Genomic DNA, 14,591 nt, shown 5'->3' with positions numbered 1-14,591 from the left:
ACATGGCAAATGTAGATTAATGTCTTGCAAAAGGACATTATTACCCATCAAATGTTTTTTGTATGCCTCCACGGTTTTTGAGGTTTACTTGAACATATGTGAACGAAGCTCAAAAAGATGAAAATAATAGTTTTGGTAGTAGCAATCAACATCATAAATTAAATCAAATTCACAGGTAAGCTTTACCCAATTTGAACATGTTTACTACTAGCTGCACTACCCCCACAAGACACGACACGGTACTTCGCAAAAAAAGCAAAAACTTGCATTTTTCGCTTAAATCTAAGATCAAATCAAAATATATCTACAAATTGCACCAAATACTGAATCAATATCTTTGGGGATGATATTCAATGCATAACTAGCATTAACACACTTGCTTTGGTGCAATGGCTCTACATTTAGAGAAAAACTCTAAAAGCCATTATGAAATCTTCTGAACATTGTAAGAATAGTTTTCAATGGAGTTTTTTTTTGGTCTCCCTAAAGGTGAACAGAAGTTGAGAATTCTTCCTAAATTCACATCAAGTGAGAGATACTGACATGAGAATACACACATGGGACTACACTTTGTATTTCAGTCTGGATAGGTCAAATTTCCTGACCTCTGAAAGTCAGTATGAGCTCTTGCTAACGTCGTAAGAATTATTTTTCAAAACATACATTACACATTTCTTGAAATGTTTTTTTACAAATTTGTTACAATTTTTATAACTGCTTTTAAAAGCAGAAATATATGCGCAAATGTTCAATGTTGAAGTGAATTTGCGATATCAATCCAGGCCGGATTGATATAATAGTTTACAAAATATATCAATTAGTAGGCGGTTTCCCGGCAAAATTTGAATCAGCACGTATCAGTCAAAACATATTTTTTCACATGATTGGTAATAACAGCTTCCATTTCATTTTTTACAAGGGGGGGGGGGGGCGTTTCCAAAACTTGGCTATACCTTTATGTGCAGTAGACCCAATAACATACCCATTAAGTGACCCAATGTTTGCTGCTGGCAGTACTTCATTACACTTGTCGAGGTAGGAGTTATTGTTTTTAAGTTCAGTTAAGGGACAGTGCGAGGGTGATGTATATAGAGTGGTGAAGTGTGACGTCATCAAAAAAACTATTTCTAGAATTTCTCAATTTTAAAAGCATCAAAAGTAATGTCCAAATGTCGAAAATCAATTGAATATGTTGAGTATTAGCAAAGATATGACCATCTGAATGAATAGATTTCCTATAGGAACTCGGTGTTATATTGCTCTGGTTCATATTTGCCCGGTATGGAAAAGTCATTATCATACATTTCCCTTGCCTCAAAACTCTCTGAGAGACTAGTGGGGGGGGGGGTATTTTTTGATGGGACCACAGGTTTGCTGTGCACGAGACATGACTTGTACACCCATTAATAGTATTCCCACCAAGTCAGGGAATTATGACCTGCTGCACATGCAAACTGACTATGATCTCCCTTAAACACACGTTTCAATGAGAAACCATTTTCAATGGAAACTCAAATGTGGTCTTTTTAGACAGGTGGTCACTATAGCATGTACACTGAACTTTTGACAAATATTGATAAGTTTCATTGGTTGACCAGAGCTGGTCAAAGCATGAGAGCTTAAAGATAAAGACCAGTTATGGTCATGTGACTGCATTGTGAAAGAAACATTGTGGAATCGATCAGAAAAGGTTGATAATCTAGAGATAAGTATTGGTGTGTACTGAAAGGTTCTGGAATCATCAAAATGATAAGAAATTTGGCCAAGTCTTAGTAAAGTTACAAGCACTGTACACAGAAAGGTGTATATGGACTACGTGACATCCATCAGGTCCAAATAGATAAAATTATTTACCAAATATATCAATTAGTAGGGGGTTTCTCTACAAAATTTGTATCATCACGTCTTAGTCAAAACATATTCTTTCACATGATTGGCAATAAGAGCTTCCATGTAATTTTTTTTGAGAGGGGGGCGTTTCCTTAACTGGTCTTTACCTTTAACAGCGCATAGCCAAGAGAGGGCGGCACAACTGGTTTAAAATCATTCATCACAAACAAAGTGTATTACATAACTGCACATTGGACAGAGAAAGAACTGAAGTGCTGTAGTGCTGACAATACCTGGGCCAGTTCTCAATTCAATACTTAGGTCAGAAGTATGAGTATTCTACTTGGTTTCTAGCTTAGATAAAATACTTTGGTATTCAGTTTGATGTTTTGGCTAAGTATTCTACACTAAAGTGATGGCTCCCTAACAGGCTTGAGCCATATATTTTAAAGACTTTGATTGGCAGGCATGAGGTTTTCATATGCAGTCATTATAAGCTGCATGTAAATACCTGACATCATGGCCTTCAGTATCAAAATACAAGTTGGCCCATTAGATCAAAAGACTTGATTGATTGATTGATTTGAATTTATTCCATTTCATATATCAATTGTTTGCACAATAAAGAACATAGTTGACAAAGTAAGTTCAAAATTATGAAATGAAACAGGAAACTACTGGAAAGCATAGCTTGTTTTTGTAGGTTCCCAAGAATAAATATAATATGAATATTATTTTCATCAATCATTTTAAAGTGATTTAAAGTGACTTAGATGTGATCTGACAAAGACTTGAGCCATTTCGCTTAGCTAAGCTAAAGACTAAGTAAAATACCAACATGTTTAAAGTACTGAACTGAAATACGGGCCCTGATGAATATGTAGTGACGAGAGGTGATATTACACATTGAAGCTTGGCGGAATGAATCGTCTGTACTGCGTAGAACGACAAGGTATCATCCAATACCACATGGGCCCTGAGAAAATGAAAGCAAAAGGACGTTAGATCAGTGGTATATCCAGAATTTGGCAGGAGAGTGGGGTAGGGGGTAGGGGACGCGTTATTTTCTTTTGCGGCACAGATTGGGCTTTTTTTTTTTTAAAAGGTCTTGATTTAACCCTAAACCTAACCCTAAATTTTCCCATAGGCTCAACACGCACCTAACCCCAATCTGTGCTGCAGAAAAAAATAACGCGTAGGGGATGTGGGTAAAGGGAGGGGTACAAAATAGGAATGAACGTTCCTCTCTCCAAACTTTTCTAAACTTGTGAATTTCACAATTTGATTTAGATATGATATTATTTACATGGCTGCAGCAATAACTGCATTCAAATAATTTGCAGTCATTAGTGAGTAAGTAATAATTTTGGCCACATTTTCTTTTGAATTACAGTTTTATGATAGGTGCATTAAAATGAATGCATGACCTTTTGATTTCTATATATATATCTATATATATTTAAAAATTTAGACTGAATTCATTGAATAGCATACAAATGGCACTCAAGTTTTCAGTTTTTAACATTTAAGAGGTATGGTACCAGCTGTTCAGTTTCAATATTCAGCTTCATCATCTAAAATCTATCTATTGTTATTCTATTGACATCAGTCTTTTGCACAGCCTCATCGCAGCCAAGCAAGAATTCTTTGGAGACAATGACAACAATATATGTATCAAGAACAGGACAAAAACCTTTTACATTTTTTGTAATTGTTAAATAGTCCACCATCAAGAATGATTAGATTTGTGCTCCCGAGTACTTGGGTTGAGTACTGAGTATCAAACCATCAAGAAATGATCAAAATTTGAGTACGAAATATCGAGGTAGGGCCAAGTCAAAATAACGTAAGAGTATTAATAGACGAGAATAGGCTATCAGCAACTTGACTTAATGTAACAGTTAAAAGTTCTTACACAAAGTCGAGTTGCTCACAAGTATGAGTATGGGAACTCCAACACTGGACCTAGGGGTTGTGGTTGGGGGAGGGTGTTCAGATTTGTTAGCATGTATGCCACAGTAAATTATTGCTGCAATGATTTTAAAATTGTACTTAAAGGGATTGGGTAACTTTGTCCCAGTTTCTGAAACAAAATCCTGGATTTAGCTCATGCTGCAATGATAATTATAAGCCTTTAGGTCAGTCAGGAACCCCATGACTTTTACAAGCCGATCACTTGTCTGATTATCAAGATATTTATGATTGGAAATCGAAACCAAATTTTGAGTTTTCCTAACGGTTTTCAAAACACTACAGTCTATTGGGGAAAACGAGTATGGTATAACCGGTAACTCAAAGATTTTTACTATTTTGAGGCACTTCTTGATGATTTTGAAGCGCGATTTGTTTAGGGCTTCAATATTACACCATATTAGACACTGATAACACGTAGGGCCTTGTATTACAGATTTAACATTGTTAAACAGTGCCTTTAAGTGTACAGCACTTCACATTCTTGTATCATAAACCCACAACTACTTTTTTTTCATCCCCCTGGTATTCATTCACACTTTAGCAGTTTACAGAGGGCAAATGTGAATAGACCTTTATTTGCTGGGGGTTGTAGCCCAGGGCAACATTTCATGAAACTGTCCAAAGTACTGGTTCACCGACATTTTACTTGTGATTCACGCGTTTCACTGGGATGTCGTCGAACTTGTACTTATGACAGCTTTGTGAAATGCTACCCAGGTGGTGGTGCTCCGTTATGATATAGCTTACCGTTACCAAAGACCTCCCTGAGTAAATCCATCTTGGTTCTTTGAGTAGCAGTTCTCTGATGGCCTCGATTCTTGACTTGTTCTACTAGCGTCTCATCTTCAAATATTGCGCTTATCTGAAATACGTATCGTTAAAATAGTTAAGTTAAATGGATGATTACAATATGATGACGATGATGGTGATGGTGGTAGCGATATTGATGGTGAAAGTACTACTGATGATGATAATGGTGATAACGAAGATGCATATATGATGACTAAGATGATATGAGGAGGATGAGGAGGATGATGATAATGATGATGATGGTAGTGTTGATGGTGGTGATGGTGGTAGTGATGATGATGGTGATGTGGTAGTGATGATGATGGTGATGTGGTAGTGATGATGCTGGTGATGGTGGTGATGGTGATGATGATAACGATGGTGATGATAATGATGATGATGATGGTGATGATAATGATGATGATGATGACGAAGATGATAGATGATAGAAGGATGATGACGATGATGATGATGATGAGGATGGTGACTTAATCAGTCTCTGGCTTCTTTCAGAACATTGCAGTGAATATTCATGACAAAAATAGTCAATCTTTACTGGTTGCTAAACAAAAATACAGTTAACAATTAAATTATTCATACCCCACCAAGTTTTGTAATTTGTTAGCTACATGATTTAGGTTTCTTGAGAATGTGACATATCAAAGTTATATCTAAATTACTCAACAAAGGCCCTAATTCAACCAATTCACCTTTCATTCTTTAGTTACGAAAAACATGAACAACAAGATTTACAAGGGGTATGACTATGAATAATTTAGCTGCAAATACTAACTGTCCAAAGCAGGAACAAGAATGGCTGTGGCATGAACAACTATAGTACAGGGGCCTATAGAGGGCAGTAGACTATGAAGTTAAACAAAAAATATCTCAACTGGCCACAGCCAGACAGCCGAAAAGGACTGTTGACATTTTGCAACAAAAGTCTCCACTTTGACAGTTAATCCCATAAAGCCTTGAGCTTCGCCTCACTTTGTCAGTCTCTGGTTACTTTCAGAACATTATGAATATTTAAGCCCAAAATTGTCAATATTGATTGGTTGCTAAATAAAAATACATGTAGGTAGAGGGAACATGAATGGCTGTGTCATGAACAGCTATAGTACCAAGGCCAATAGAGGGCAGTAGACTACGAAGATGACAGTGAAGTCCACACGGTCTTACATTTCAAATACTCTCTTTAGCACAAGGAGTGAACAGAAAAAAAATATCACCACCAAAACCTCTGTAACTTTTTAAAAACTCATAAGAAAGATACGTTGGTTGCATTTTGATAAAACAAGAAGTTTGACATTTTGAAACAAAAATCTCATAAATGGATGTTGAAGAGTGATGGTAGATATTTGCTTACCTGATCGCAGCCGATGGCAGCAACAAACAATCCAAACAGAAGTGATATAACAACAAGGACTATCGAATGAGCTCTGTTAAAAAAACATTAATTAATCGAAAAGGAAGAAAAAGAAGAAGAGAATGCTTCAAGAGTATGGCAAAAATGATATTCTAAGATCAGGGTCCTGTCTTAGAAAGAGTTGCGATTGATCCAAATCAATCGCCAATGTGCAGTCCCCTATCTTTTATATGATATCAATTACAAACTAGTTGCGATTAATATAAACCCTTTATAACAAGGAGACCTGAAATATAAATAGAATTAGGGAAGTCCAAGGTGTTTGTTCATTTGATCTCACCACAACAACAACAAAGAAAACCACCCCTAATATATATATATATATACCATAATCATAATGAGGGTGCATGTACAAGAAGAGCTTGAAATGTACATGTTAAAGCTTGTACATATAAAAGTATTAAACAAAGGCCAAGCAACACACCTTTTTATTCTTGAGTTACAAACACATCAAATGTACAAGGGGTATGAATAATTTAGCGATACACAACTCGAGGGATCAGTGACACAAAGACGTAAATCCATTTTGGCCGTTTTTAGCAAAAGTGATTTATGTGTCACTTAGCACTGAGGCCTTAAGGAGTTAAGTCTAATTTTCACTAGCAATTGACTTCAATGGGGTGTTGGGTGGAGTTAAATCTTTGTGTTTCCTGGAAAGCCCACATTTTTCTGAACATTTTGATATCAAATACTCATTTTGGCAAAATATGGAGTTACATCTTTGTGTCCTGGACCCTCGAAATTATATTCCTATTTCTTCATGTTATTGGTACACTGTATCATAGCGAAGGGAATCCAATGAAACTCACATTCTTGCATTCTTCTCGTCCATATCCTTACATGAGGGGCATTCCCCTGACCATGCGATGATGAGTACAATAATGGAATAAAGCGATGCCATACCTGCGAGTGTGCAAAGCAGTAAGACAAAGCATGGTTAAACAACTGCACCCTTACATTAACATTTTAAAGGGGCTGTAGCATGACAAGACTATGTGGTATAAGACTACGGACGACGCGACCGCAGTAGACCTGCATATTTACTTGCGTGCAATATACGCAAAACCGAAACGTGAGGAGAACTTTGGTCTGTTTCGCAAACGCTAGCGCGCACTGACCCAGTTAATCAAGTCCATTCGTTTACGTGCAGTTGTCCGAAATAAGGTGTAGATGGCGTCAACCAGTATTTCCCATGCGACAGCCCCTTTAACATTACAGGTCATGACAATACTGCTACAGTATCACTTCCTTGTAATACCTCAGTTTAGCACTGCCAAACCGACTCCATACCAACTCCTGTGTGGGTAATGTAATACATTACAGATTTTGAATACAATGTTACAGTCACATTTTCATGTAAAGCCTCGTAGAAAGAGCCACATCAGGCTATTTATTTGATTTTGGGATAAACTTGGTTATCACATGTTACTCACTGCATTTTTGTGGCTGTTACATGTTGAATGGTTCTCAGTGTGAGGTAGGAAAAAAAAATTAACAATGACAACCAGCCAGGCCTTTCTACAGATGCAGGTCCTAGCTGTAGTTATGCGGTGCTGCATGTCTTGTAGGTCACTCTACCTGGCTTTATGTGGCCTTTGTCTTAAAATTATATGGCATTATGTGGCAGACCAGACACGTAGACTTATAGAAGCTTCTAAGCTCCCCTCACAAAAGAAAAAGAAACTTACCAACATAAAACAGGAATTGAATGAAGTACTTTTGGTTGAATTCTCCAACACAGTTGTTGATCCTGCAATTCAGATGAATAAAATATAATGAAAGATAGCTGTCATTTATATCATATATAATAATAATAATAACAATAAAAATGGTGCTTATAAAGCGCTGGGTATATATCATTAATTAAAAACAAGAAAAAGAATAAGAAATCAGCAATAGAAGACATTGTCAGGATTATTCAAATCCTCCCCCCCCCCTCCCGACGTTCCCTCCTGGTATTACTGATTGGTGTGTGCTAGTGTACCACTACACCAGATTCCCCCTGCATCCTGTTACTAAGATTGCGATGGATTCCTAACATGCAAAGGTGATGACTGTCCTATACACAGAAACTCCATTTTAAAATCCTATCTGAGGGATGGAGTGTTTTCCACTGAAACCTAGCCAGCTTCTTTGAAACAGGGAAGGGCATATTAGCACACAGTAAATCCTTCAGTTGTCCTGTCGAGTGACTCTGGCTGGATTCAAGCCATGATCCTTGGTTCAACAGGCAGATGGTCTATTGACTAAGCCAACTTTCTTCCATATCTGTCAAGGAGGGGTGTGTCACAAAGATTCGAAGTTCGAATTAAAAATTATGGAGAGCCATTTGAATCCTTATAATGTAATATATTAAAAAGCAACAATTCAAGTATTCAAGACTTTTCATGAATTCCATATCAAGAACATGAAATCTCCCATGATAATAAAAAATATGAATGATTTGAATCAACATTTTATGCCTTTTAAAATATCTTTCACAAAATACTTTCAAAGATGCTAACGGCTCGCCATAATTGTTAAGTCTTACTTAGGATCTTTGTGAAACACCCCCCAGTTCTATCAACTCTTTTGTTGTCTTGTATTTACAACTTCTGTTAGGCGTCTCTCTCGGGCTTTCACTCTTACTTACTACACTCATTCCACCATCCTAACTCGTGATGTTGTCTTTCCATCCCCCAGGACGTCTACCAATGGCCGCATGACATCATACGCCAGTGCCAGCAAAACAGGGAACACATTTTGATACACGTACATAACGATTCAAATCCATTCGAATTCAGATTCTGACGAGCCACTTTGATTGAACGATGGATTAAAAAACAAAAACCTAGACATTTCTGCAAACTACTGACTGACCATGGACAGTGATGATCCATCTTGCGTACGCATCGTCGACAGATCCGACAGTGGTGCGCCCTCGGCGGTCGATACGCCTCACATTTCTGACAAACAGTCCAACTTTGGCCAGATACCTTTATGACAGAGATGAACAAGTTACAGAGGAAAGATAAATTTTGACCTGTTCAAATTGAATCATTAGATTATGTTTTGTTTTAGAGAACACATTCAAAATGTGTTAACTTGAAGAAAAAACACAACATTTAAACTCAAATTATTCATAGAATGTATTCATGGCTCAAAAGACAAGAGGAGATGTTTACACTAACATTTGTAAGAGCTGATCAAGGAAGTTCCGCAGTAATTTTCATGCATACCGTAGCTCCGCAGAACCAGCTGATCATGTATTTACTACATGTGTGCACAGTACCAGGAACTACCAGGCATGGGTGGTATTCTGATAGCGCGTACTAAATTAGTCTGAGACTAAAGTCCAGATTAGCGGCGGATTAACTTGCAAATTTAATCTAGGTTTATAACTTGTATTCCGATAGCAGTTTTCGCCTTGACCCGAACTAAAATGTGAATTAAATCTCCCATTTTTTTAGTCTCCTTAAATCTTTTGATGAAAAGGTGATGGATCCTTTACAATGATGTTCTTACTTCTAACTGAATTCCTTGGTCAACGCAGGAGGGTATTTTTTATTGGATGAATACACCTTTTCTGGTAAAAAATATGCCATCTTCTATAAATGTTGACATTGGATGGAATGATGCCCATATTACTGACTTTAAAAGACACATCTGGTCAAGAAAGGTGAATAATCCATCTGGATAAATAGTATTAATCCTGTCGCCTATCTTCGCTCCAGTGATTTCAGGGCAGCAGACAGCAAGAAACCCTGTGAAGAATCACTCGGCTTGAGAAAGTCCACAGGAGTAGATGAATGCTGGACTCGGGGGTAATAGTGAGCACTAAAAAAAAATTTTTCCTCAACCACTCACCCCTTGAGTAAAAAGGGTGAAAAAAAAGGGTTCGGGGGAAAAATAAATTGGCATTAAATAAAATTCCTCCCTTTTGAGTAAGAAAATAGGGAAAAAATAGGGAAAAATCGGGAAGAAGAAACAAAAATCAGGAACAAAAATTGGAAAACCGATTTCAATCAGGTAATTATCAGGCCTGTTGACTACTTAATTTTAAGGTTGGTAGAAGCCTAAATTACATTTTAATTCTTTTCTCGTTTCTTCTTACTTACCCTGTCAATTCTCGACTTCATAGGTTGTCCTGTTCTAACATCTGAAAAGTCAATGGCAGCTGTAGGCAAGGGAACAATGCCTGTCCGTGTCGATGCATGTTAGAAGATAAAAAGAAAAGAATACAGTTAATGACCTACCCATTGCCTATGTCCCATTTGCAGGCCCAAAAATGAAAAAGGTTAAATTCCAAAGGCATTTGAAAGACAATACTGATTTAGAACTTCCCTAAAAAAAAAAGGGGGGGGGGGGGCTTGAAAATGTCATTAAAGGAGCTACACAAAGAAAATTCACTTACAACTCATAATTATAACAAATTATATATGGATGAAAAGATTTTCTCTTGGAAAACACGAACAATTTGCTGAGAAATCATATAGATACATGTATCATGGAAAGGCGTAAAATGCCATTTTTCAAGACCCTCCTAAGACCCCCGAACGCCCCTGGACGTAAGTCAAACACACAAGCGTAGCGAGCTCTGAATAGTGACGTCACATACTGGACAAACAGCTCAGTGCCGTGTAGCAGTTTGCAGCTAGCCAGCCGTGTCCCGTATGTGACGTCACAAATATTGACTTTCTACAAAGGACCGCTGAAGGCAGAAAATCTGGATCTCAAAACTAACATTTTTGATCGGCAAGGCTTCCCCTTCGCAATGATATGAGTTTTGCATCACTTCTTAACACTTTTGATTCTTTGTGTGGCTACTTTAAGTGGGAAAATAATAACTATTAGTTGTCAAAATGACTTAAGTGCTACCAAGTCAGTAAGTTATAGTCTGATTTTCAGACCATTGTTCGAATGGTCGTATGTTTTGCGCTGCGCAAAGATTCAATCAGTTTAATCTTTATCCATTACAAGAAGTGGGTTATTGATGTAGACAAATGTTGAGTACCCTTTACAGCTCATTTTATGTATGTTATTACCACAGAAGAAAAAAGGCCAGTCAATAGTGTCTGACAGTGAAGTCTCGCAAGTAAACAGGTTTCCTTTCATAATTTGAATATTAGGACAATGCTAACGTTTAAATTTCACAGCTGGGACATACAGTACATCACATATTCATAATTCCTGCAAAGTTCTACAGAATTTGATGTTGGCTGCAGAAGGGATGATGGCTGCAAAAGGGACATACATGTAGGCAAGTCCATCTTCATAATTATTTTTTTAAAAATTATTTAAGCATCCAATAAAAAAAAAAAATTATTATCTTTCTACATTTTTAATAAATCAAACAGGATTTTACAACCCTGTAAAATACCTTTCAAGGCCCTCACACAGTTACTCAATTCAGAATATTTAATAAATTCTCATGTGCTCTGTTACTGATGGGGGAATTTATTTTCTTCATGTTGGTGTACAAACCTATGAGCAATGATTGAAACTAGGGAGCATGTATCATGTATGATTGATTTTTTCAGAAGAAGTAGAATTTATAATTTTTTTTTTTTTTTTTTTTTGGGGGGGGGGGGGGGGGGGGGGACATGTACATAGCAAATAGTAGAGTTGCCAATTTGAGTAAGATTAAAACTTCAATACAGTGGAACCGCAATATAAAGAGCTCTGATATAATGAGGTATCTGTTATAACAAGGTGATTTTGCTGGTCTAAGCTTTTTAGAATTTTTTGTTTTTTACCCTGATATAACAAGATTTCTGATATTTATAACAAGGTAATTTCCATGGTTCCAAGGACCTCGCTATAATGAGATTCCACTGTACTTCATAACTTGTCAAATCTATGGGTGGTATTCTCGAAAGCGGATTAACTTTAATCCATGGTTTAATCCACTGACTAATTATGGAATGCCAAGTGTCCATATGAATATATTTTTGAATAATTTGATATGTCCCTAAATTACCATGATACAATAATTATCTCATCATTATATTGTTGTTTATTAATTATGTTAATACATTCTATTTTAATTTAGTGACAGATTGAATTATTAAAAAACATATTCATATGAACAATTGGCATTCCATACTAAGTCAGTGGATTAAACCACGGACTAAAGTTAGTCCCCAAGAAAACCACCCTGAGGTACGTACCGGGATCAGAAAGGACTGCTCTAAAATGAGCCACTGTTAAACAGAGAACGATGGTATTGAAGATGAGGGCATGGAACGCTCCCCATAGACTGCAAGAAAAGAAAAGAGAATTCAAAGAGATTTAGCATAAATTACAAGATAAATATGGACTGGGTGAAAAATAGCCAGTGTGAAAAATAGCCAGTCCGACCAGACTCGCTGACTTCAGATGCATGAGCGATGTGTATATTTAGTGGAAAAGGTACAAGCTAGTAATACTGATAGTATGAGGTCCTTCCTGTTTACAGTCAGACTTCATGCATTGTACTTGTACCATTGTACATGTAGGAATGGCCTTACCGGTAGGCCTACTTAGTTCTAATCAGTAAGGGCGCTGGTCTGAGAATGAGGATCGTCTGCATAAGCGGGGATATCCTCGTAAACGCGGACATATCGCCTCCTACAAAATAAGAAGCGTCCGCATTTTCGCAGCCGTTTTTTTCTTCGGCGCTCTGCGGGTTTCGTGTTCCCGATCTGCATGCTGGCAATGCAAAAAACGGATGCCCCCAGTTTCCGGACTCTGTCATCCCGAGGATTGATTGCTCATAATGTGAAAGTCTATGTAAAAAGTCAATGTGAAATGCATCAAGAAAATCATTGAGGAATTTGTTTTTCGCATTGCCAACGCTGGGATCAGAAATCAAACTCGTTCGAATATGGATATCAATTTGTTTGCGGATGCCTTTGTAGATCTAAACGTTTACGAAGACGAACTTCGTTGATGCGGACAATCCTTTTTCTCTGACCAGGGCCCGTACTGCTTATCCCCTCCTTCTTCTCCACAAAATATTGCTGCCCACGTCAACTGCACAGGAATAAACAGGGAAGTGAAACTTGGAATTGGATATGGAACTGGAACTTGGAAGCGGAATGGAAGTCGAGATGAGCTGAGCAAACATGATTCAGTCTCACTCTCACAGTCTCAGTGCTTAAAAATGCTGAAATATGCTGAAATTACTTATTTCCCATGTATTATCCCGACTATTATCAAATTCATTATCATCATAGATCCGGTAATTACGCTACATCTCGCATCGACTACGTGAAAAAGTTGCTAACAAAATATACAACGTATGGGGCTTGACACATACCTTGACGACATACTCGACGGTATAATCAACCAATTTACGACAACATAGTCTGCATATAACACAGCACAGTATGTAATGATGATACATACAAATCCACAGGGATCATCTCGACAAGTTACCATCGTTGTAAATTGTCATACTATGGTAAAAACAAGCAGGAAAATTACGGAAATATATTTCGTCGTTTCCAGAGAAGAAAAAAATATTTACAGTCTGCAATCCAACCATACGTAACTCGGCCTACATATTTAAGTACGACCAAGAAGATAATCGCCAACAGAAGAAAGCAGGTCGAATGAAAATTTGCCTCGTTTTAGTTATTCACTGATATTCAGCAGATCGACTTAATTCTGGTCCTGATCCTCAAGAGGGATTTAAAGATGACCAATGTAAGTTTACTCCGCCCAACCCCTCCTCAATTACTCGTGCAATCAGGCGCGGATCCAGGGTGGGGGGGGGGGCCGAGCGGGCCTTGGCCCTCCCCCCCCCCCCGCAAAAAAAAAAAAAAAAAAAAAAAAAAAAAAGGAGAGAGAGAGAACGAAAGAAGGGAAAGGGAAAGAGGAGAGAAAGGGAAAAAAGAAGAGGAAGAAGAAAAGAAAAGAGGGAAGATGTAGATCGGGGGGGGGGGCAAAAGGACTTGCCTCCCAGGCTGTTGCCCCCCCCCCCCCCATCAAAAAATAGAAGAGAAGGAAGGAAAGGGAAAGAAAAAAGGAAAAGAGGAGATACAAGAAAGGAAAAAAAGAAAAAAGGGGATAACGACACAACAAATCGTCTTCTTTCTATAATGATTTAATGAAACTTAAGCTTCCGCTTAGCGCGGGAGGGGGAAAAACTCAATTCAGACGAGGATTATTTTTTGGGAACGGTACAACAAATCCTCTTCTTTCTCTAATAATTTATTGAAATGTCAAAGCTTCCGCGTTTCGCGGAGGAGGGAGGGGGAAACTCGCCCCTCCCTGCACCCACTCACCCCCAATTACGTCACTGCTGGTCACCATTACGAACCAATATTTGGCTCGCATAATTTCAAATTTTGCCCCCCCCCCCCCCCTAAGAAATCCTGGATCCGCGCCTGATGTATATACAACGGCAACAGTTTCAATATAAAATGTAAGTTCTTCTTACTTAAATCATTGGTCTGGAAACAATTATTTGCCCATTGTTGTTTATTGTATTACATTTTCACTGACAATGAATTCACATTGTAATGCAATTTTCAAGTTTCCCAGGCTTATTTAGGAGAACAGAAGATTGATATTGTTTAGTTGTACGATAACATCACTCAGTTTG

At 37.7% G+C, this 14,591-nt stretch overlaps 1 protein-coding gene across 1 annotated transcript; it reads right to left on the bottom strand.

The window, feature by feature from the left end:
• Nucleotides 1-2,501: 2,501 nt before the first annotated feature.
• Nucleotides 2,502-13,547, bottom strand: LOC100889626 (palmitoyltransferase ZDHHC7). The gene is made up of 9 exons (XM_003727004.3): nt 13,302-13,547; nt 12,172-12,260; nt 10,120-10,199; nt 8,882-8,997; nt 7,711-7,772; nt 6,832-6,925; nt 5,963-6,035; nt 4,552-4,666; nt 2,502-2,806 (listed from the first exon to the last, which is right to left on the bottom strand). Exons 1-9 carry the CDS (start codon nt 13,421-13,423, stop codon nt 2,730-2,732), a joined length of 828 nt encoding a protein of 275 aa, XP_003727052.2. The 5' UTR covers nt 13,424-13,547; the 3' UTR covers nt 2,502-2,729.
• Between the last annotated feature and the right edge of the window lie 1,044 nt (nt 13,548-14,591).

Source organism: Strongylocentrotus purpuratus, unplaced genomic scaffold (assembly GCF_000002235.5).
Source record: "Strongylocentrotus purpuratus isolate Spur 01 unplaced genomic scaffold, Spur_5.0 spur5_scaffold_1, whole genome shotgun sequence".
Lineage (NCBI taxonomy): Eukaryota > Metazoa > Echinodermata > Echinoidea > Camarodonta > Strongylocentrotidae > Strongylocentrotus > Strongylocentrotus purpuratus.
This window is presented reverse-complemented; position numbering and strand designations above follow the sequence as displayed.